Source organism: Littorina saxatilis, linkage group LG2 (assembly GCF_037325665.1).
Source record: "Littorina saxatilis isolate snail1 linkage group LG2, US_GU_Lsax_2.0, whole genome shotgun sequence".
Classification (NCBI taxonomy): domain Eukaryota; kingdom Metazoa; phylum Mollusca; class Gastropoda; order Littorinimorpha; family Littorinidae; genus Littorina; species Littorina saxatilis.
In genome coordinates this window covers 30,022,800-30,048,411 of record NC_090246.1, presented here as the reverse complement: position 1 = coordinate 30,048,411, position 25,612 = coordinate 30,022,800, and the positions used below count along the sequence as shown (strand labels likewise).

Here is a 25,612-nt window from a genome sequence, read left to right as displayed (position 1 = left end):
CTCTCTCTCTCTCTCTCTCTCTCTCTCTCTCTCTCTCTCTCTCTCTGTTTCGAAGTTATTAAAAGAAAAGCATAGCACTGTTTAATAGCATTGCAAGAACACGGCAGAGCATCTTATTCCATACAGAAGAAATTCACATTGAATTCCGTAACAGAACAAATGTTGAATACAATTATTGTAGGCATGATTATATTCGGAGTGACCCCCCCCCCCCCCCCCCGAAAAAAAGGCCCTATTAAAAACGTGCAATTCCAAGTGCTAACGAGTTCACTCTTAACTTCCTCAAAGTTGTCAAAACGTTATTTCTCTTGGCCCTGTGAGGGGAACATGGAAAAGTAACAACTCTTAAAAGCATAAGGAATCTAAGATAGCAGTTCTGTACAAAGATACAGAAGTAAAAGCTGCAAACACAAAAGGTCTATGGATACAATATTAAATATCACCCCTCCCCCCCCCCCCCCCCAAAAAAAAAAAAAAAAAAAATCCAAAAAAATCGTAAGTTGTAAGCGAAGATAAGGAATCCGTTTTCTCTAGTTTCATGTTACACGGCCGTGATTTAGGCACCAACTATCCACCGATGCAACGTCGTATATCCAGATCGCATGGTGTGCAAAATAATCGTAGCAAGAGCACAGCTTCTGGCAAGGCAAGGCAAGGCAAACTTAATTAAAAACAACCCTCACGGTTACTTGAATTAAAAACAAAATGACGCAGGTTTAAGTTGGGTACGTTTAGGCCTAGGAAGCCTGGGTTGAGGTGTACGATACGATAGTGGGTGCCACCAAAACGGGTTCTGATTCGTTGAAATCACAACGAATCTCAATTTCAACCAATCCAACACCGCGGCTGGCTCCCGACCGGTTGGTAACTTGCTCGTGCACCTCAGCCCTGGTAACCTAGTTGAAATAGCACAGGATATTATGTCATCCTCTGGGTATTATGGTTAAAGGTCCTTGTCTACATTTTTATACCGAAATCGCCATTTGACCATTAAAATGCAGAGTCTATTATACCATACAATTATCAACAATACACCCCCTTTCGATCAGGAAAGACGAAGCCAGTCAGTGTTGCCGTTTGAAAATTCATTGTGGTAGTCCAGCTTAGTACTCATAGTAGGATATCCTTATTTGGAAAATGCCAAGCGCAAAACTCCTCTCAAATCCCGTGCATTTCGTGCGTTTAAAAAAAAGCGTGGACAGCGCTCCAGTGTCAAACTGTTGCTGCACTTGTTTGGGCGTGGCTATAAGCATAGTGACATGAATTTGTTTGGTCAGTATTTTTAGGCAAAGCACATGTTCTCAGCAAACAGAAAACAAAATGTTGGAAGCGTGAGTCACGCTTCCCAAAAATAAAATCTTTTTTTACATATATATTTTTTTTCTATAACTTTTTTCCCCATGGTTCATTCATCATCTGACATAACTTTTTAGCGAAATCTAACCATAAGATTATTGAAACAAGTCGCGTAAGGCGAAAATACAACATTTAGTCAAGTAGCTGTCGAACTCACAGAATGAAACTGAACGCAATGCAACGCAGCAAGACCGTATACTCGTAGCATCGTCAGTCCACCGCTCATGGCAAAGGCAGTGAAATTGACAAGAAGAGCGGGGTAGTAGTTGCGCTGAGAAGGATAGCACGCTTTTCTGTATCTCTCTTCGTTTTAACTTTCTGAGCGTGTTTTCAATCCAAACATATCATATCTATATGTTTTTGGAATCAGGAACCGACAAGGAATAAGATGAAAATGTTTTTAAATTGATTTCGAAAATTTAATTTTGATAATAATTTTTATATATTTAATGTTCAGAGCTTGTTTTTAATCCAAATATGTTTTTGGAATCAGCAAATGATGGAGAATAAGATGAACGTAAATTTGGATAGTTTTATAAAAAAATTTTTTTTTTTACAATTTTCAGATTTTTAATGACCAAAGTCATTAATTAAATTTTAAGCCACCAAGCTCAAATGCAATACCGAAGTCCGGGCTTCGTCGAACATTACTTGACCAAAATTTCAACCAATTTGGTTAAAAAATGAGGGCGTGACAGTGCCGCCTCAACTTTCACGAAAAGCCGGATATGACGTCATCAAAGACATTTATCAAAAAAATGAAAAAAACGTATGGGGATATCATACCCAGGAACTCTCATGTCAAATTTCATAAAGATCGGTCCAGTAGTTTGGTCTGAATCGCTCTACACGCACGCACGCACGCACGCACACACACACACACACACACACACACACACACACACATACACCACGACCCTCGTCTCGATTCCCCCCTCTATGTTAAAACATTTAGTCATAACTTGACTAAATGTAAAAAAGCAAAAATGTAGACGACCACCTTTAAGGCTCAGGGACGCTATCCATGGTCCACCCCCGTGTTATCGCTTTAGCACGTTAAACACCTCGGTAGGCCCGCAAGAAGTGCAGGTGGTTGCGGACTACACCTAAACACGCACACATGGGTAGTGCAAGTCTTAATTGTTGCTGTGAGTTGTCCACTGATGATGAATTGAGCGATCTGAATTTCCAAGCAATGGGATAAATCCAAAAACAAAGACTGAGACTGCCAGGGACGTTCCAAAATTCAAAAAAATAAAATCAAGAAAGGCAAGTTGTTGGAACGTTTGTCGTTGACAAAACAATACCTTAAAGTCGCAAATATATCGACCCAAAGGTCTTTTAAGTGTACAGACAAACAATTATCTTGATGGAATGTTCGGCCGCTTGCCAGGAAGTCAGAAGCGAATGATTCATTCACATATTGTCTTATGTTCCATAGTTTGTGATCTGATTCACCATCGTAGAAAGTCCCCCGATTCTCGAGCAGTATGTTAGAGTAGAAATCTCTACCTCCCCCTTTTTACTTTCGCCTCACATGTTTTGATCTGATTCTCCATTAAGAAAAAAACTATCCCACTTCTCGTTTCATAGTTTGTGGCATGATTCCCCAGCTGGACGTTGGAGAATAAAGTCTCCCTGCACCCAATCAGTCGTGTTTGATAGGTTGTGATCAGAGCATCCAGTCCTATATCGGAAAGGAAAACCCCTCCCCACCCCTCTTTTGTGTTTGATAGGTTTTGATCTGATCCTCCACTCAGATGTTGGAATGGAAACCCCTCCACACCCCACTATTGTGTTTGATAGGTTTTGATCTGATCCTCCACTCAGATGTTGGAATGGAAACCCCTCCACACCCCACTTTTGTGTTTGATAGGTTTTGATCTGATCCTCCACTCAGATGTTGGAATGGAAACCCTTCAAAACCCCACTTTTGTGTTTCATAGGTTGTGATCTGATCCTCCAATCAAATCTTGAAATGGAAATCCCTCTCCCTCCCTTTTCGTGTTTCATAGTTTATGGTCTGATTATCAAGACATGCGGGTGGCGCAGGAAGTACCCTCAATTTTTACAGTTTGAGGCTGACTTCTCCATTCGTGGTGGGTGCATCCGGCGATGCGACTGGCCCCGGTGCTGGCTGCTGAGGGGCAGAGGCGGCTGGTGATGCTGCCCCCATCGCCGGCATCTCGTTGTACACGGGAACCATCTGGCCTTGATTCATGACGTAGAACACAGGAACCTGTGACGTGGGCACCCCTGGGGCACTGATGGCGCCTTGTGACGTTGGCATTCCATGTGACATAGGCATTCCTTGGGACATAGGCATTCCTTGAGGAACCATATGCGGCGTGACCATGGGCGTCATGCCCGGAGCCGGGTAAGGGTAGGCGTAAGGGTAAGCAGGCATCGGGGCAGGGTAGTATCCCGGGGCCATCTGCATGGTGTTCATCATGGGCTGCATTGGTTGCATGGGCACCATCACCGCTTGCGGCGATCTCTGCATCCCAACGGGGGGCATAACCCCACACGCGGCCATGGCCTGGTTGGTGAGAGCAGCGTGCTGGGCCCGACTGACCGCTATGAGAGCTGCACTGACCAGCACCAGGATGACCCCTGCCGTGGCCAGGCCGTAACCCCACTGGATGTGTCGGTACGTGTTGTATGTATCCCAGTAGTATACATTACTGCTATAGTGTTGGTAAGGCGTCTCCAGTCGCTGCTGAAGTTTGGCTCCGAAGACGATGATTCCGATGAGGCCAAAAAACCCTGAAAAAATAAGAGCAAGAAAAGGGTTGTTTTAGAGGCACACTTACTTACTTAGACCCTTTGCCCCCAGCGGAGCATTGGCCGTTGACGACGTTTCTCCGACGCGGTCTGCTCTGGGCATAAATCATTGGAGAAAGTGCTGTCATGAATTCACATTATTAAGATAAATAAAATGTGAATAATTGAGTGTGTGTGTGTGTGTGTGTGTGTGTGTGTGTGTGTGTGTGTATGTGTATGTGTGTGTGTGTGTGTGTGGTGTGTGTGTGTGATAAAGAGATAGAAAGAGACAGGCAGACACACAGATACAAAGAAACGATCAGACAGACAGACAGACACACAGATACAAAGATAGAGAGAGACCAAGATGGAGACAAACAGAGACATATACAGACAGTAATAGAGACACAAACACTGCTACAAGGACGGTAGAAGGAGGCGGGAGTTTGGGAAGAGGTGAGAATAATAACTTGATAAAAAACCAGTTTGTTCACCCTGAAAGTGATATATGCGTGTGTCATTTTATGTACAACAATTTCAACGCTACGGTTCCGCTCTACTTCTTTCTTTCTCGTTGGTTTGTGTACTCCTTTGTATGAAGAGCGTACATACATTTCAACGCTCTTATTTAGCTGACATGCTATAGAGGTTACAATGCTTTGAAAAGATTTGTTTTGTGGACTGGAAGGGTAATTTTCAAGTGCATACACTGACGCAGAACAAAATCCAACACGACTCAATGCGCAGTCTGACATAATCATAACAGTGAGACATTTCAGTAAATATTGTTTTTTTTTAAGTAAAACAAAATTTAAACATTACAACGACAGAAAGTTTGTATGACGAGACCACGGGACCACTAAGGTTCAACGTCGTTGGGGAAGGACTGTATAATAATGTGTTCTACTCAGGACGCCGAACCCGTACTCACGCATGAGCGCTCGCACGCCGTACGGCGTAGCACACACACACACACACACACACACCGTCACACACACACACACACACAAACACACACACACAAACACATACACACACAAACACATACATACACACATACATACACACTCACACACACACACACACACACACACACACACACACACACACATCCGCTCTCACGCATGAGCACTCGCACGCCGTTGCGCACTGACACACACACACACACACACACACACACACACACACACACACACACACACACACACACACACACACACACAAGGCGAGCCTGGTCTTAAGAATTGCTTTGAGTCCGCCAATCGTGTGACATTGTGTCGTCTTGAGGAATGCATGACTCCTCATCTCTCCCATAAACCTGTACCCCCCTTACCGCCCCGCCCCCTCCACCACCCCCACCCGCCTTTGACTGACACGTACACCCTTACCCACGAACCTGTGACAAAGACGCTGCATACCTTTGCATAATGGTGCACACGGACTGCTGCATTCTTTGACTGCGCTGACGTACAGCTGGCTAAGGCTCGAAAATCTCTTTCGCGAAGTAATCACATAGGCTACATGGGAATCTTTTCGCGTATTTGCGCTATATATTTTTTTAAAATAATTGTTCCCCCTTTTAAAACTTTTCTTGCGCTGTGCCTTTTTGTTTACTTTATGAAATTAAAATTCTCGTGTTGATCTTCACTTTAAACTTGTGAAATGAAACATTTTTACAGCAGAATGTACACCCTTTATATCTCAATATTAACAGTTAAGGCTTCGATTATTACGAAATTCAACATACCTAAAATTGCATATTATTCTTGCTACTGATTGTGTGTGTGTTTCCGTCACTTAATAAAATACACTGCAAGTAGTCAATGTCAAAATACAAACAAAAAAAGAAAGAAACAAACAAACACAATAAACAAAGAGAAAATATGTTTTCGTTACAACAAAGTACATATTTATCCATTGCACAGTACAGTAAATTAGCAGTTAAAGGTACATTCCTTCTCGCGTAAACTACGGTAGGCCTACCATGTACACCACCTAAGATCTGCCCAGGGCTTTACTCGTAATAAGAGCATCCTTCTTCTGTGATGCATACCAAAACCAATGCTCGCCCTAATAGGCTTGAGGTTTGCTGGCCGATGTGAATGCGTGATATATTGTGTAAAAAAATCCATCTCACACGGCATAAATAAATCCCTGCGCCTTGAATCCGTGGTTGAGATATGTGCGCGATATAAATTGCATAAAATAAAATAAAATAAAACCTAACTGCGTGACAGTTTTCTGTGCAGAGTGATAACAGTTTGCTGAATTAATATGATGACACCTATATGCCTATCTGAAAAATAATTTCACAAAACATCGAACGCTGAAGAAGAAGAAAATTCACAAAAACTTTGCATAATTATATAGATATTTGCTGCCGTGCACGATTATATTATTTTTTAACTGATCTCTTTCGGGTAAAACGACACTAAGGGGATTACAGTGAGTGCAACTGATTTGTAACAATACATTCTATCTCTCTCTGTCTCTCTCTGTCTGTCTGTCTGTCTGTCTGTCTCTCTCCCTGTCTCTCTCTCTGTCTCTCTCGCTCTCTATCTATCTCTCTCTCTCTCTCTCTCTCTCTCTCTCTCTCTCTCTCTCTCTCTCTCTCCCCCCCCCTTCTATCTCCTTTTCTCTATCTTTGTTTTCCTGAATTATTTTGTACGTTAAGTGATCTGCAAATAAGGGAAAGTCGCCAATCCCGGAACAGTCGGCCAACTTGGAACACCTCAATATGCGATCAACGGGGAACAATTCATGAACAATTGTTTTGCAGAAATGTCTAGTGACATTCCTTGATATTATTCCAGCAAAACAAATGACTACCGCGGCAAAACAAAAACAAGAAGAGCAAACGCTCGATCGAGTCACTTTCGCAGTTCTGAATATTATATGAGGCATCAGATGGACAGGAAGAAATTGCTATTCACAACACAATACAGATGTAAATAATTTGATGTAAAGAATAATCCTATAAAGTTTGAATCAAATCCGATGAATAGTTTCAGAGATATGATATTTCAATTTTTTTCCTTCAAGACATACCTGTGACCTTGAAAAAGGTCAAAGGTCACCAAAGCAGACGTCAAAGTGTAGAGGTCACTGGGAGTCACGTTCACATAAAATTTGAGCCCGGTCACTTTTATAGTTTCCGAGAAAAGCCCAACGTTAAGTTGTGTGTTGCCGAACAGAAAAGGCTAGTTATCTCCCTTGTTTTTCTGATAACGTTCGTAAAAGGCTACAGATGTAAATACTTTGATGTAAAGAATAATCCTACAAAGTTTCAATCACATCCGATGAACTTTGTCAAAGATATAAAATGTCTAATTTTTCCTTTGACGCTGACCTGTAACCTTGAAAAAGGTCAAAGGTCAACGAAACCATCGTTAAAGTGTAGAGGTCATTGGAGGTCACGACTAAACAAAATATGAGCCGGATCGCTTTGATAGTTTCCGAGAAAAGTCCAACGTTAAGGTGGTGTCTACGGACGGCCGGCCGGCCGGCCGGCCGGCCGGACGGCCGGCCGGACAGACTAACACTGACCGATTACATAGAGTCACTTTTTCTCAAGTGACTCAAAAATGGTACGTTTTTTAAACTTTTCTTCCTTCTTCTTCAGTTCTACCGTCTACAATTCGTATTATTACTCTTTATATATCTATGTACGTTCACGTAAAATGTTGATTGCTGTGATAAACCTTCATAGATTTGCAATAACTTGAACGGAAAAAAAGATTTGAAACGTCACGTGTATCCAACAGAAAAACGCAAAATCCATGCAGGTGCCATGCGGCAATGATGGAACACATAAGAGAGGCAAACATGGAACAGTGTTCCAGCTTTGCCGCATTCTGTTCCATCTTACCCTCATCAAACAGAACACTGCTGTTTTATTCACGTACTCAATTCTCTTTTCGGTTTTGTTGTGTTTTTCCTTTCTATAAGTTTTATTGAATGATTGATTGATTTGTTTGACAGTATTATGAGACCCGAACGGCGGTGGTTACCAGAAGAAATGGGCTGCGCTTTGTCGGCAGTAAAAAACGGAGATATGGGTTTGCGTTGCGCATCAAGAGCATATGGTGTTACTGTCACAACTCTTAAAAGTCATTTAGAAGGAAACAAAAAAATTTGCAAAAGAAGAAGTAAAGTTCACAGAAAGACCTTCTACATTAACACCAGAGATATAACAAGAACTAATCAATAGCATTCTTGAAGCTGAAATAAATTTGTCAACGTCACCACCATCGTTGTTTTGTACACTGTACATGGAGATTCTGGTCATTATGATTGCTTGGTGTCAGCAGCAAATGTAAGCTTACCTGCTGCTGATGTCCTGCAACGTACAACCACAAGCTCGTCGAAGAGATCATCACGAAAAAAACAATCTTCTCCTTACAAGCAAAAGCTGGAGATTTCACTTGCAAAAAGGCGTGCAGGTCAATGGAAAAGAGGAAAGAATGAAGCTACAAAATCTTCTGCTCAGAGAAACAAGAGGGGAATATCTTCTGATCAGAGGGAAAAAAGGAGAACATTCTCGACGATGCGTTCTATTCCGGGGGAAAGCACTTGGTATACTGCTTCATGTGTGGCAACAACTCCCCTGAGAACATGATACAGTGCCAGAGGTGCACACAGTGGGCACACGAGGACTGCGCTGACAGCAGCGGACAAAAGGACTTCGAAATCTGTACTTAGCAATTTTTGTGTGTCTGCAAAATCAGTTCTTAAATCTGTTCTTAGTTATTTGCTTTGAGACTTTATGCGTAATGATTTGTACATTTAGTCAATTGGGCAGGTAGCCCTTTTATATCTATTTGTCAACAGAAGAGGGGTACAAATGAAGCTGCGAAATTTCGTGGTACTGCTTCATGTGTGGCACCAACTTCCCTGAGGATATGTTATAGTGCCAGAAGTGCACACAGTAATCACACGATGACTGCGCTGACAGTAGAAGACAAAGGACATTGTCTGCGAAATCGGTTCTTTGCCTATTTTTTCCTCTTTTTTTTAAGGTTTTGTTTTTCAGTCCTTTTTAGACCTAGCCCTTATTTATCTTTTTGTTTTACATTTAAGGCTTAAATTGTTATCCGATTTGTTATTTCCTTGGTAAAAATCAAAATATGATGTTGAAATAAAGACATTTACATAAAATGGCTTAATCAAAATGTTATTTATCTTGTGTGTGTGGCAATGTGTGTTTGTGTTTGTGTGTGTGTGAATGAGAGTGTATGGGTGTATATATGTGTGTGTGTGAGACACAGACAGAGCTAGAAAGAGAGTCAGGGTGTGTTTGTATGTGTTCCGAGTTTGACAACACAGTGTTCCACTTTACACACCCATGGGTCCAACCTGGAACAAATGCAGACATTTTTATTATGATCAGTCTAATGAGTTGCGTGACTTTTATTTTATTTTATGTGGTTCGTTTATTTACTGATAGAGTCTAGTATGTGACAATATAAAGAACGCTTTGCAATATCAATTATTTTGTCTGGTACGGCTGTTTCTCCTTAATTGGTCCAGGTTTAGCGACTTTCCCCTATATAGCTGTCTTCCATGTTCTGATCGCTACTGTGCATTGTTTATATAGAGCATACGACATGGCTTGCTGTGTCATACTTCAAAAGGCAGCGTGTGTAAATCTGATAGGACACAGCAAGCCATGTAGTGTTCTGTTTTTAGAGCAAGTTTGGGAACATTTTGCTTGTTGTCGTTCTAAATGTTTTTTTGTGAAACGATTGTACATAACCAAAACCAAATAAAACATGTTGAAACTAACGTTACATTCTGCACAGAAATCACCAAATCTTTAGAGTTCGTATGTCACGTACACCACGTGTCACGTGTGTCAAAGAAGACGAATGTAGACTTTACGGTCTGGAAAGATTACCAAAACACACCATTGTGTTGTATTGTATTGTATGGTATGGTATGGTATGGTATTGTATTGTATGGTATGGTATGGTATGGTATTGTATTGTATTGTATTGTATGATAGTATATGGTATTATTGTACTGTATTGTATGGTAGTGTATTGTATTGTATTGTGTTGTATGGTATGGAATGGTATGGTATGGTATTGTATTGTATTGTATGGTCGTGTATTGTATGGTCGTGTATGGTAATGTAGTGTAGTGTATAGTATTGTATTGTATTGTATTGTGTTGTGGTGTGTTGTGTTGTATGGTATAGTATGATAGTGTATTCTGTTGTATTGTATCTTATCGTAAAGGATCATATCGTATTGTATTGTATCGTATCGTATCGTATCGTATCGTATTGTATTCTGTTGTATCGTATTGTATTTTGTTTGTTTGTTTGTTTGTTTGCTTAACGCCCAGCCGACCACGAAGGGCCATATCAGGGCGGTGCTGCTTTGACATATAACGTGCGCCACACACAAGAAAGAAGTCGCAGCACAGGCTTCATGTCTCACCCAGTCACATTATTCTGACACCGAACCAACCAGTCCTAGCACTAACCCCATAATGCCAGACGCCAGGCGAAGCAGCCACTAGATTGCCAATTTTAGTCTTAGGTATGACCCGGCCTTACCACTAGGCCAACCGTGCCGGTATCGTATTGTATTGTATTGTATAGTACTGTATTGTTTAAAATACTTGAACAATTTGAACAATTGAACGTCAAACACTGATCGTAATGGTGTTCCTTGTGTGTTGTAGCATTAATCCAAATCCCTTACAGGGCCGGACCAAATGAGTTGTAAGGGGGGGGGTTTCCTCCTTTTTTGGGGGGGAAAATCAGCGAAGTGGCGAAGCCACAAGCGCGCGCCTGCAAAGCAGGCGCGCGAACTAGGGGGGTCCGGGGGCATGCTCCCCCGGAAAATTGTTGAAAAACGGTTAAAATCTGTGCAATCTGGTGCATTCTGGGCCTTGTTTTGAGGGTTAAGAGCAGCATTGTTTTGGTGCTAAAACTAGTAAAAGTCAAAGCAAGGTACATGCTTTTTCCAGGGGTGGGGTTCCGGAACCCCTGGAACCCCCCCCCCCCCCCCCCCCCTGGGTCCGGCCCTGCCTTAAACCGAAATGGGGCGGTTTTATTTTATTTTTATTTTTATTTTGTAACGGGAGTACCCCTTTTAGAAGCAAGGGTAACCTGAAATGACTCACCAGCAAGTACAGCGAGGATCTCGACGGCTTTGTTCTCCACTGGTGGAGGAGACTTGAAGACGTCCTGATACAGCTCCACAGCAATGGCTGCCAGGAACAATATCAGAGCAATCGTTTCCATGACACGCACGGCTTCCAGCCAATCTGTTGATAAGTTTCAAACAAGACTGTTATCTCAGGGGAAAAAACCTCGACATAAACACAAATCCGGCCAAAAACAAATCGACATAAACACGCCATTTGCGTTGAATAAATTTAGCAGACTGACCTAGGTTTAATCACGATTTAAAAAATAAAAAATAAAACACAAAGAATGTTAAAGACAGTATACCGAAGGCGCTATTTTGGAAAGTTTTCTGACGATTTGAACATTAAAAAGATCAAGGGACATTCGCTGCACTGTAATTTAGAAACATCTGCAATGATTTGCTCAAAACTGCTCCCAAACTATGCCAAGTAATTAAATGAAGTTTAATCAGCGAGCGGTTTGCATCACCCAGCTCTCCTGTCAAGAGTCCGGACTTCCGGTCGTCATCATTACACCCCCGGTATAGGGGTGTGTATAGGTTTCGCTCGATGTGTTTGTTTGGGTGTTTGGGTGTTTGTTTGGGTGTTTGTTTGTGTGTTTGTGTGTTTGTGTTCGCATATAGATCTCAAGAATGAACGGACCGATCGTCACCAAACTTGGTGAACAGGTTCTATGCATTCCTGAGACGGTCCTTACAAAAATTGGGACCAGTCAAACACACGGTTACGGAGTTATTGGTGGATTAAAATTATACAAGGACTTATACAGGGACATCTTCATGGTCAAAGGGAAATAACCATTCTCACTCAGTCACAGCCACCAACTGAGAAGGTTATTTCCCTTTGACGAGGGTGTTTTTCCTACCTCATAGGAATTTCTTGTTATTTATTTAGTTTTCATAAAAACCCATTCGTCAAAGCAGATTAAGACCGTTGGATTGAGGAAGTCAAACCGGGCCTACAGTCTAGCTAACGCATGCTAAATCCGTGCCATGCAGGGCTAAAACGCTTGGCATAACAGACAAAAACACAATGTACGTTGGAGAATATTACGGTCTGCTATGACTACCAAACACAACATTCAGATTTGAAATATAGAACGCTCAAACACTAATTCTAAGACCTTCTCCATGTGTGTTGTCATCTACTCTACTCCCAAACCGAACTTTGTAGCTCTCGACTCAATTTCAAATCTGTATATTTAGGAATAGCACATGAAATACTCAGGGTCGAAAGGTAGGACAAAACCTAGGACTCACGCAAAGTGCGTCAAAATGAGATTACAGTCTGGGATTCCTACTAAAAAAAACAGCCGTTTTCTATTTGAGTAACTCAGCGTTCAAACGTTTATTTGAAGGTATTCCTGGTGTGTGGTCACATAATTACAATTCCCAACCTGAACTGTATAGCTCTTGGGGCGATTTGAGACAGTTTTTTTTGTTAGATATAATCCCTTAAAAATACCATTATTAAATCATAATTTTCAGACCGATAACTTCAGGCTTCGGAAATGCTTGATATACATTACTCCTCAGTGCATAGTTGAATTATGACAGAGAAGAGACCGTTTGCCCAAGAATATTTCACGTTAACGTCGATTTTCATGTTTATAGCTAAACCCATAGTTCCTAAAAGTTATAATTATCTCGTAGCGTACCTTCATACCGCCATGAAGGACTATTACCGCAACACAACACGTCATTCCCCCACCACCACTCGACCCTGGCTCTCATCCCCCCCCCCCCCCAATACACAAACACTCACACACACACACACACACACACGCACACACACACAATCACCGTCACACACACAATCACACACACACACATACACACACATACACACACACACACACACACACACAAACAAACACACACACACACACACACAATCACGCACACACACACACAATCACACACATACACCAAACACACACACACACTCACACACACAATCACGCACACACACACACACGCACACACACACACACACAAACACACACACACACACACACACGCTCCTGGACCGTTCAGACACACACACACACACACACGCTCACCTGGACCGTTCAGAGTGTTGCTGTTACATCCCCCGAATTCACAGGACATCCACAGCCCGGTCCGGTCGCTCCATGCCGGCGCCGAGTAGCCCACCACGAAGACAACGGTAGAGAAGACCAACAGCCCAACACCTGCTTTAAACAGGCTATGTCGCACCTTGATACGCCGAAACGTGGGTGCGCGGACTACGTAGGGTGACATGACAGGTTGTTGGAATGCTGGTGTTGGTTGCTGCATCCCGTTGGATATGGTCGTAGTTTGCTGGGGTTGGTAGGAGTTTGGTTGGAATTGGGCCTGTTGCTGCTGTTGTTGTGGTTGTTGCTGCATGGTTTGGGTAAACTTGAGAGTGAGTCCTGAGAGGGAAAGGTAGAACGGACATGTAAGAAGATAAGTGTCGTGACGTTAAAAACACACTGTGTTGACACTTTGGCGGCAAAAATAAGATACAAGACAGAACAGTGAACAGCAGAAACTTTAAAATGAAATTGCAAGAAAAATAATGGTATGTTTACCGCACGCATCACACCGTGCAAGATAAAAACAATATCAAAACCGTCGACAGTCATAAGTTAGTGTTGATATTGGTCCAATATGATATGAAGAAAAGGAAAAGTGTCAACACTGGTATAGTGCTACATCCATGCCATATGCCAGACTGACGCTAAACTACAGGGCACACAGATTTCATGTGTGTTTGTGACAAATCGCGATCGTACCGTGTTAAAAACGGAACAGTTATTTCCCGACTTGGAATACAATTTGGATGCTTCGGACCGAATCACGATGCATTGATATATATATATAACGGACTGAAACCAATGTGTACAGTACACCGATGTTCGCGGATCGTTCGATTACCCAACCACACCCTTTTGCTATAAACCATATGAGTTTTCACAAATAAACATTCTGACCTCTCTCTCTCTCTCTCTCTCTCTCTCTCTCTCTCTCTCTCTCTCTCTCTCTCTCTCTCTTTTCTACGTGAATGTCCGAGTAAATATGTGATTAGAATAGTCCCCTCTCTGGGCGAGGACTCGTTGAAAAAAAGTTTGTTGTATTGCTCATGCCACAACCCTCAAAAAATTAAATTTGATTTGATCTCTCTCTCTCTCTCTCTCTCTCTCTCTCTCTCTCTCTCTCTCTCTCTCTCTCTCTCTCTCTCTCTCTCTCTCTCCCCCCCCACCCCTCTATCTCTCTCTATCAGTGTCGCTCTCAAACACTAGAAATAACCTTGTCTTGCAAAGGCCCCGCATTGATTTGTTTAAAACTAGTTTTTCCTATTCTGGTGCATACCTTTGGAATTCACTACCTGTAAATATCAAGTCATGTCTTTCATTGTCTTCTTTTAAAAGGCAGCTCCAAAAGCATCTCTCTAAAGTCCGTGTATATTCTGTGCGAGGGTGTGTGAGGACGCGTGAATGAGAGAGTGTGTACTATGCTCCCATTAACAAACACCATTTTATACTTTTTCGTATATAATTGTGTTCCACTGACATTATTTTACAAATCAGTGTCATCTTTTTTCAAAAAGATGTGCCATTGTATTCAGTCATATTTTGTCTTATTTTATGATTTTGATCGTTTGTTTCATCATAGGCCTTTAGGAATTTGTTGTTTTGTTGATGTTCTCATTTGCTTTAGATTGCTTGTTGATGACCGTTTTTGTTTGTTTGCCTGTTTGTTTGTATTCAAGTGTGTGTTTGTGTGTGTGTGTGTGTGTGTGTGTGTGTGTGTGTGTGTGAGTGTGTGTGTGTGTGTTTGTGTGTGTTGTTGTGCGTGTTTTATTCTTCATTCCTTTTCGTCATTTCATGTGTGTATCGCATCTTGAACTCAGGTAAAATGAGTTCCTTGCCCTCGGGTTTTCTTTCTCTGGAAAAGAAATCGATATTTTCTTCTTTTTTTTTTTTTTTTTATTTTTTTTTTTTTACATATTTAGAGCTTTTCGTACTGTGTTATTGATATAAGCAGATTCGCGATCGTCGATAATAATTTTTCATGGTGTTGTGTAATTTTTAAATTTCAAAGGAATTGTTATGTAAGACAGTTTCAAGCGAGCTATCTTTCGCGGATGTATTTACTGTGCAAACAACTCTAAATATGGCAAAAGTGTCACGTGAAAATCGACTTTGTCACGTGATCATAACCAAATAGCTCCCGGCGGAGCGGACGATACTTTTTCCGTAACCAGTTGGGAGTGATGCAACAATATCACGGTCTCCTTCCCACAGCAGTCTCAAAATTTCGACTTGTTTTGACTTTAGAACGATGTCTTTATCATAACTGGGAAGAACAGAACGGAGATCACTGTCGAAGTCAGTCATTCTGCAATCACTTTCGTCTTTTGTCAGAAACATTAGCGAAAAACATATGGGAGATAACTCTGTATTCTTCTTTTGATAGATTTCGGCTTTTAGCTCCGCTTCTTTCCCTATACTCCGCGAAGTAATTATGCATCCTGTCAGAAAAACATGAGCGATAGCGTGGACCGATCGTACCAGTACCAGGGACTAGTTGTAAGAAAGGACCATATGGACTTAACGCTACTACATACGTCTCCTTCCGTTATAAAGTTTTCGAGTTCTGACTCTCTCTCCCTCTCTCTCTGTGTGGTGCTGCGAACTATGAGAAGAAAGGAGGTGGTGGTTTAGGGAAAGACTTTGGTGGTGAAGAGAGAGGTGAAGACAGAGTGGCGAAGGACTGTGATGGTGATGGTGGTGATGAGAGAGGTGAAGACAGAGTGGTGAAGGACTGTGATGATGGTGAAGAGGGAGATGAAGACAGAGTGGTGAAGGACTGTGATGGTGATGGTGGTGATGAGAGAGGTGAAGTCAGAGTGGTGAAGGACTGTGATGGTGATGGTTGTGATGAGAGAGGTAAAGACAGAGTGGTGAAGGATTGTGATGATGGTGAAGAGGGAGGTGAAGACAGAGTGGTGAAGGACTGTGATGGTGATGATGGTGATAAGAGAGGTGAAGTCAGAGGTGGTGCTGAGAGAGGTGAAGATAGAGGGAATGAATGTGGTGATGATAGTGGTGATGAGAGAGGTGAAGACAGAGTGAATGACTGTGGTAATGATAGTGGTGATGAGAGAGGTGAAGATAGAGTGAATGACTGTGGTGGTGATGGTGGTGTTGAGAGAGGTGAAGATAGAGGGAATGACTGTGGTGGTGATGGTGGTGATGAGAGGGGTGAAAACAGAGTGAATGACTGTGGTGGTGATGGTGGTGATGAGAGGGGTGAAGACAGAGTGAATGACTGTGGTGGTGATGGTGGTGATGAGAGGGGTGAAGATAGAGTGAATGACTGTGGTGATGAAGATATAGTGAATGTCTGGGGTGATGATGGTGGTGAAGAGGGAGGTGAAGACAGAGTGGTGAAAGACTGTGGTGATACTGATGATGTTGATGTTGTTGATGTGTATGCAAATGTTTCTGATGTTGATATTCTGCATGACTCTCTGGATGTTGGCAATGCGCATGAAATGGATAATGTTGTTGTAATGTCAGATGTTGATGTTCATTTTGACTCGTTAGATGTTGAGAATGTACGTAACAAATCTACTGTTAAAATAGATGTATACAATGTTGATAGTGAGATTGGAGATTCCTTTGGTTCTGAATATAGTATTGAGGATAATCCTGATATACTCTCCTGCTTAGCGCTTAATGTCTGTGGAATCACTTCAAAGCTAAAATTTCCTGAATTTGTGAAATTTATTGCCAAATATGACATTATTTGTTTTAGCGAGAGCAAACTTGATGATATTGATGAGATTAACATTCCAGGTTATATAGCATTCTATAAGAATAGAGGAACATTTCGCAGATAATCAGGTGAATACAAAAAGACAATAAAAAAGGAATGCAAGTCGTATCATAATGAGTTCGTTAAAACTTTGAGAAAGTTAAGAAGTACTGACCCGAAAGCATACTGGAATCTTCTAAATAAAAATAAAAAGAATAATTCCAAAACTAACTATCCAACTTGTTCTGAGTTTTTCGAACATTTCACTAAACTACAAGAGTGTGATGAAAATGAAATGGATGATAGTAATGAACATTTAAATGAAGCAAGTAATGAATTTCTTAATGCGCCTTTTACAAAGGAGGAAGTTATCAAATGTATAGACAAGCTAAAAAAACAATAAGGCATGCGGTCAGGATAAAATAATTAATGAGTATTTAAAAGCGTCACATGATCGAATGATTGATATTTATGTATTGTTGTTTAATGTTGTTTTGCAGTCAGGAAAGGTTCCAACACAATGGGCCGTAGGTGAAATTATTCCATTGTACAAAAATAAAGGCTCTCAAGCTGACCCCACAAATTATAGAGGAATTACTATACTCAGCTGCTTCGGAAAACTTTTCAGTGCAATTTTAAATGATAGGTTATCAAACTTTTTGGAGAGTAATAACAAATTAGGTCAAGAACAAACAGGTTTCCGCACAGGTTTTTCAACACTAGACCATGTTTTTACTTTGCATTGTATATTAAATTTTTTTCTCAACAAAAAGAAGCGACTGTTTTGTGCATTTGTAGACTATGAAAAAGCGTTTGATAAAGTTCGCCGTGCATTTTTATGGGAGAAATTAGTTAGTTCTGATGTTAATGGGAAGTTTTTAAAAACTGTAAGAAATTTGTATGAAAATGCCAAATCTTGTGTTAAAGTTAATAGTGAGTGTTCTGGATATTTTCCCAGTTTGTGTGGAGTTAGACAAGGGGAAAACTTGTCACCGTTGTTTTTTGCTCTATTTTTAAATGATCTAAAGCCTTTTCTGTTGGAAAACAGTAATGGTTTACAATCTATGTCAAGAGAGGCTATTGTGGCTGGAATGGATGATACGGATGTAAATGCTTTGTTTCAAATGTTTTTATTACTGTATGCGGATGATACTGTGATCTGCTCAGAGTCTGAAAAAAACCTGCAAGAATGTTTAAACAAAATGCACGAATACTGTTTAAAATGGCGTCTAAATATTAATGTAAACAAAACGAAAGTTATAGTTTTTTCCAGAGGTAAAATTAGAAATAAACCACTGTTTACGTACAATGGCAATTTAATCGAAGTAGTGTTTGATGTAATGTACTTGGGCCTTAAGATTAATTATAATAATACATTTTCAGTCGCACAGAAGAATCTATATGATCGTGCCTCAAGGGCAATGTTTGTTCTTTTGCGCACTTGTAGACAATTGTCACTACCTGTGGACATACAAGTTGACCTGTTCGATAAAATGATTGCTCCAACTTTATTGTATGGATGTGAAGTATGGGGTTTTGGTTCCTGTGAACTTGCTACTAAACTTCAATTGCGTTTTTATAAAATTGTTTTCAAACTAAAAAAATCAACTCCAAATGCTATGATATTTGGTGAACTTGGAAGATATCCACTAGATGTTAATATGAAATGTAGAATGCTTTGCTATTGGTATAAACTGATTAGTCCTATTCATAAAAATAAATTTTCAAGTATTGTGTATTGCTTTACTTATAGATTGTATATCAACAAGATGATTGAATCCAAGTACTTATGTTTCATTGAAAAAACCTTAAATGAAATTGGTCTCTCTGGCCTTTGGACTTCTCAAGAAAATATTCAATACTCAAGCACATGGTTTAAAAAGAAAGTAAAAAGAAGTCTATATGACCAGTATATCCATAAATGGTTTACAGAAATTGGAACAAAAAATATGTTTTGGAATTATCGAATGTTCAAAGATATTTTTGCATGTGAAGACTACGTCACAACCCTGCCATATCAGCAATGTGTTTCAATGATGAAGTTTAGAACATTAAACAACAATTTACCTGTACAGAAAGAACGTTATCTTAACATCCCGAGGTCAGAAAGAACTTGCACCAAATGTGTATCGCATGACATAGGTGATGAATTCCATTATTTATTTGTCTGTGATTTTTTCAAAGAAGAAAGAGCTGAGTTGTTACCACCTTACTATTGGAAAAAACCTAATGCACTTAAATTTAAAAAGTTGTTTGCTACTAAGAAAAAGAAATTGCTAAAGAATATTTTGGACTTTACTAATAGAATTTGTAACAGTTTTTCATAATTTTGTTTATTTTTTTATTTTTATTTTTTTTTTATTTATTATATTAGCATATATCATGATTGTATTGATTGTATTTATTGTTCACAATGCCCCCATGGGTTATGGACTAATAAACTTGAACTTGACTCTCGAGATTTCGCCGAGCGGGCAGGTTGGAGTTTTTGAGCTGCGCTTCGTTTCCACCCAAAGTTGTCAATAACTCGTCAGAATGACAGTCGTTGGTTTACCAACTGCTGCAAGTACATCTCTACTAGCCCTGCTCCACGACCACACGTCACATCATGGAAAATCGCCGGCAATGGGGACAACTTGACGTTTGTTGTCAGACTTGCACCGGCGGCCACTGATGGCGACCCAGCTACACGCTACGCTCAAAGTAACACACAAGACAACAAGGTTCAATGTCATCGCAGAAAACCACCAAGCCAGATGCGAAGAGATAAGAAGAGAGCCGAGGATAGGAAAGCAAAACGAGAGGATAAGGCAAGTGAAACTTTTAATGTGCCACTTTTTGAAGCTACACCCGAAAAACAACTGAGTAATTGCCATACCGAAGAAGATAACACACCTGACACAGACCTCGACACGGTGACCGCTGGAAATTCACGTGCAAACAGTTGTGACTCTACTGTGTTGGCAAGTGGTGACCCATTTTGTGTTTATTCAGCGACATTGCACGCAGAAGAGCACGGCCTTGAAACAGCTGAACACATGACAACAGAAAGCGTGCCTGGAGAAAACTGTATTGACCCAGAAAAAGACGATCCTTTTGACACAGTTAAGGAGTATACGTACTGGGGCAATCATGGACAGGCCATTGCAGCGTCGTCTACGGGACAGGCACAGGAACAACACACATCACAGGATTGTGACTAATGACAGCACAAAAGAACCGCTGTACATTTTCGAGACAGACGATCTTGTGCTTGTGTCCATCCCACAGATTGGATACAGCGATGAAGTAACATTCTGGTTCATCAAGCAGGGTTCCAAGAACATGATTCCAGAGGAACTAGGCTAGTACATGCAGCGGCTCGCCTCGTGGAGACCAGTGGACAGATGGAACATACCACAACACCATCATCTACCGAAGGCTCAAGCAAGACAAAAGATCCTAATTGACTTGATCTGGTTCTACCTTGGTTAACGAACATTTCGCGATCGAACATGAAATCGTGGGTATTGTGAAAGACAATGGGCATTGAACGGACACTTATAGCCTCGTTCAGAGCGCGATACGTCTGACATGGTGTAATGTCAGTTTGAACAGACACTCGTATTCATGCAACTTTGTGTAAATGCACTATCGGTTTCGGTTTCGATATTTGAGTGTTCGAAAACCCTTCCCCAAATCCAGCCCAACTTGCAATGGGCATATTGCCTGAGCAATTAAACCATCCTGACTCTCTCTCTCTCTCTCTCTCTCTCTCTCTCTCTCTCTCTCTCTCTCTCTCTCTCTCTCTCTCTCTCTCTCTCTCTCTCTCTCTCTCTCTCTCTCTCTCTGTGTTGAGAACTGAAATTGACACAGTGGAAACAGTGACACACACACACACACACACACACACACACATTAACACGGCGGGTACAGCAGCCGAACCGTGACGACGATCAATACCACGCCGGTACCTCCGCTGCACACCGACAATAGCCGGGGCCTCTTGCTGCGCACCGGGGCCTCTTGCTGCGCACCGGGGCCGAGCCACGAGAGGTGAGTTTCTGCACTAAATCTCCTCTGTTTTCTCAAAATTGACATATCACCTAACTGGCGTTTGTACTTCGACCTAAGGTGTTATAGCATCCTATCATCGATGTTATTCTTTTCCTCGATTCAATTGTGAACTCTGAGCTTCGATTACATTTTATGCTTTTCCAGTGAATTATGTGCAAATTCTGACTTTCCACACTTATTACGGAAAATCAAGCTTATCAAACAAGCTGCAGATAATTGGAATGTAATTATTGGTTATTTGTTGACATCTGGCTCAAGTGGTGTCTACTAACTTGACGCGGTTGAATCATATTTGTTGAATCTCTACCGTCACTGAACGATTTTGTTGCTGCGCACCGGGGCCATGTCTCTATTTTGAGGGCTGCGCACCGGGGCCATGTCTCTATTTTGAGGGCTGCGCACCGGGGCCATGTCTCTATTTTGAGGGCTGCGCACCGGGGCCATGTCTCTATTTTGAGGGCTGCGCACCGGGGCACTTATGTGCTGCGCACCGGGGCCATGTCTCTATTTTGAGGGCTGCGCACCGGGGCCATGTCTCTATTTTGAGGGCTGCGCACCGGGGCCATGTCTCTATTTTGAGGGCTGCGCACCGGGGCCATGTCTCTATTTTGAGGGCTGCGCACCGGGGCACTTATGTGCTGCGCACCGGGGCCATGTCTCTATTTTGAGGGCTGAGCACCGGGGCCATGTCTCTATTTTGAGGGCTGCGCACCGGGGCACTTATGTGCTGCGCACCGGGGCCAGTGAAGTATGTGTAAATTCGGACCTTCCACAGTCATTACGCAAAATCAAGCTTATCAAACAAGCTGCAGAGAATTGGAATATAATTATTGGTTATTTGTTGACATATGGCTCAAGTGGTGTAATATAAATTCATGCGGTTGCGTCATATTTCTTGAATCTCTAGCGTCATTGAACGATTTTGCTGCCGCGCACCGGGCTATGTCTCTGTTTTGAGGGCTGTATACTGACCTGGGCACGAATTTGCTGCGCATCTGGGCCAGTACCACAGTGAATAAAGTATTGTCTGTCTCAGCCACACAAACACACGCGCTCCCTCCCTCCCCCCCCCCCCCCCCCCGAACAAATACACACACAAAAGCACAAATGAAAGAGATACGGTTACAGATTTTTTTTAAAAAGTTGTCATGTATCAATCATAATTGTCCTCATTATTGTTAAATGAATCAATCAATGTAAATCAGTTTTCTTCTTGCATAACGTTCTGTAGCGGTTGTCATGTGTTATTAATAATTGTCCTCACTATTGTAAAAGAAAGAAATGTAAATCACAGTCTGCTTCTTGCATAATGTTTTGGAGTGCAGAAAAAGGCACTTCTTGTGACCTCATGACTAGACAAATGGCGTTTGCATTCACTGCTTAAATGCCAAGGGACAACTTTTCTTTTGATGACGCCTCAGCGACTGTTGCTGCTTGAAATAACGGCAACAAAGGGGGCACTGGAACTGGGGGTTCTTGTCGTGTGTGTGCATGTGTTGCCGCAAATTTCGTGCCGACGTTAAATGTACTGTCGCATGTGTGGCAGGTATGAATGGGTAGTGGGGACTTCTTGCACACGTGGCGAGTCAGATTCCTCCTGTCTTGGTAAGAACGGTTATATTTGGCGCAATAAAGTGCTATTATTGTTATTGTTATTGAACTACGAGAAGAGTAGACGATGTTCTCAATAAAGCAATAGATGATTGCCACATACAGGGGAAGGGCTTATCAGTGGTTTCTTGATTGCATAATGGCCGTCCTCTTCAAGCATGTTCAAATATTTATTTTTTAACGACAGTCGTGCTTGAAGAGGGCGGTCATTATTCAATCAATTTTGTAAGGGGCAGGCCTATAGACCTTGCGGAACCGAGGTCCATGCAGGCAACAATATGAAGAAAAATATAGCTAGCAGACGACAGCTAGTGTTGTGTCCCTTCGGGACAAGCTGACAAACAAACAAAGATCCTCAAGTGCGGTCGCAACCAAAAACAGTATGCTATACACTTTGAAGGAGCATAATAACACGTTTATTACTGGCCGCGGTGCACAGCAGCAACTGCACAAATAGTGCCCCGGTGCGCAGCCCACGGTGGCCCCGGTGCGCAGCAACAAAATCGTTCAGTGACGGTAGAGATTAAAAAAATATGATTCAACCGCGTGAATTTAGATGACACCACTTGAGCCAGATGTCAACAAATAACCAATAATTACATTCCAATTCTCTGAAGCTTGTTTGATAAGCTTGATTTTCCGTAATAATTGTGGAAAGTCAATATTTACATATAATTCACTTAAAAAGCATAAAGCATAAAGCTCAGAGTTCAGAATTGAATCGAGGGAAAGAATAAAACCGATGATGGGATGCTATAACACCTTATATTATTAGGTCGAAGTACAAACGCCAGTTACGTGATGATATGTCATATTGGAGAAAACAGAGAAGATTTAGTGCAGAAACTTACCTCTCGTGGCTCGGCCCCGGTGCGCAGCAAGGGGCCCCGGCTTTTTTCGGGAGACACACGCCTGACACGAAAACATACCTGAGGAGCTTCAGCAGTGGCAGCAACAACAACAAATCTCTCTCTCTCTCTCTCTCTCTCTCTCTCTCTCTCTCTCTCTCTCTCTCTCTCTCTCTCTCTCTCTCTCTCTCTCTCTCTCTCTCTCTCTCTCTCTAATATAACCCTCACACTCACAATATTCTACATTAATAGAACAATGTCGGCAAAACACTTTGGCCAGAAAAGAGGTTATCTCAGTTTTGCATCTACGCACCTGCTGGTTTTGTTGTTGTTTTGGAGACCACACCCTTGCAGCGGAGCGGACAGAGATCTGTGTTGCGGCAGGTCAGTATCAGCAAGATGGAAGCTGACAGGAAACACACATTTGAGAAAACACTGGTCTTTCCCAACCACCGATTACTCAGGTAAATGAATCTTGTCACAGCACGGCTACAGTCAAAAGAGTGGTCGACTATCCCAGCTACCCAGCGCCACAAAGCATACCTTCATGACAAAATAAAGTAATGCTCCGCGCGTCTCAGAGAGACGGATAGACGAGTCGCTGTGAATATCTTACGACGTGCAGACTGTATTATTACCTTCTGTCACTGAAGAATACTCTTTGCCCAGCCTTCTTGGTGCGACACTGAAAGAGACGGGTGGCTTTCTGCATCACTGAGCTCAGCGACAGTCGGAGTTGAATATAAATAGACCTACCCCTTGCAACACAACTCAAAAGCATTGCGTTCAGCCTATCCCGGTGTAACAGGCCATTTTGACATATAGTCAGTTTTGACCGGGAGGTCATTATGGGCTAGCTGATTTTGACCGGGAGGTCATTCTGCATGGGCTAGCCCAGAATGACACATCCCCCCAAACCTTAGATATACGTAGTTGTATACATATATTCATAAATATTAGTTTTAAAGGTCTTAATGTACTCATTCTTAAAGTTTGAAGGGGGGTCAAAATTGACTAGGGGGGGGGGGGTCAAAACTGACTAGCCCAGAATGACCTCCCGGTCAAAATAGGCTAGCCCAGAATGACCTCCCGGTCAAACTGGGCTGTGTCAAAATAGGCTGCTACACCGGTGTATTGTTCGTCTGTACGGCTAAAAGCAAAGCAAATAGACCTTGAAGAAACTTACGCGTTATCCGTTTGGGTATTTTCAGCGTCGGGGCTGGTAACCGCAATCTCTCTCCGCCAAGAAACGAGCGAAAACTAAAATCCCTAATTTTCACGTGAACATTTTAAGGGGTTACTAGTGTGTTCAAATCGCTCGACAGATACATTACACATTTTGTGCACAGGTTCCTCTAAGCAATATGGACACATCTGTGCAAAGAAAAAAGGTGGTTGCCTTATTAAAGGCTGCCATATTCGTAGCGTTCATTAATTAATTCATATTGTTTACATGTGCCAATAATGTTATAAAACTGTACCTAAGGGGATATAATAACGATTGGCTGTAGCTTTCGAACACAGAAAAAATTATTTCAGTATTGCAAAGTGGTGTTGATAGTGTCGAATGTAAACAGAACAGTCTCAAAGTGAAAGTGGATGTTTTCCGGAAATTGCGCAGGCGGAAATATACGATCTCTCTCGGCACATATTCGCAAGAATAAGGCCACAGGCTTCAGCTGACAAGCTACAAGTACATCTAATTTTCTAATAGGCCTATGTACTCACGTGTCCAGCAAAACTTTGGCGAGTTTAGTATCCCCTTTGTACTTGGTTCTCAATTTGAAGCGATGAGCCTCTGACGAAAACAATCTTTCTTTCAGCGCGACCCAGCGCTGGTGCTGCGTGGTGATGAAGCAAGGAGTCCACTTTCTCTTCTCAGCAGATTTAGTGGCCTTGACAGCTTTAGACGGGTTTACTTCTATCTTTTTTGCCATTGTACGCAACCGCGCTTTGACTGTCTCCGACGCCATCTTTGGTCCTGGAGAACTGAACATTGCTAAACAATGC

At 41.8% G+C, this 25,612-nt stretch overlaps 1 protein-coding gene across 2 annotated transcripts; it reads right to left on the bottom strand.

Annotated features, from left to right (window-relative positions):
* Positions 1-64: 64 nt before the first annotated feature.
* Positions 65-24,336, bottom strand: LOC138958728 (uncharacterized). 2 transcript variants are annotated; one of them, XM_070330004.1, is made up of 5 exons: positions 23,916-24,336; positions 23,606-23,666; positions 13,343-13,696; positions 11,254-11,397; positions 65-4,122 (listed from the first exon to the last, which is right to left on the bottom strand). In XM_070330004.1, the coding sequence occupies exons 3-5, from the start codon at positions 13,668-13,670 to the stop codon at positions 3,425-3,427; spliced, it is 1,170 nt and encodes a 389-aa protein (XP_070186105.1). In that variant the 5' UTR covers positions 13,671-13,696; positions 23,606-23,666; positions 23,916-24,336; the 3' UTR covers positions 65-3,424. The 2 variants fall into 2 exon arrangements, with proteins under 2 accessions (XP_070186105.1, XP_070186104.1); XM_070330003.1 differs by lacking the exon at positions 23,606-23,666.
* Between the last annotated feature and the right edge of the window lie 1,276 nt (positions 24,337-25,612).

Coding starts and splice junctions, on each gene's coding strand:
- LOC138958728 (XM_070330004.1), bottom strand. CDS start 13,670: ATGCAGCAACAACCACAACAACAGCAGCAACAGGCCCAATTCCAACCA. Junction 11,398..13,342: donor CAACACTCTGAACGGTCCAG/GTGAGCGTGTGT, acceptor ACTTATCAACAG/ATTGGCTGGAAGCCGTGCGT. Junction 4,123..11,253: donor GATCCTCGCTGTACTTGCTG/GTGAGTCATTTC, acceptor TTATTTTTTCAG/GGTTTTTTGGCCTCATCGGA.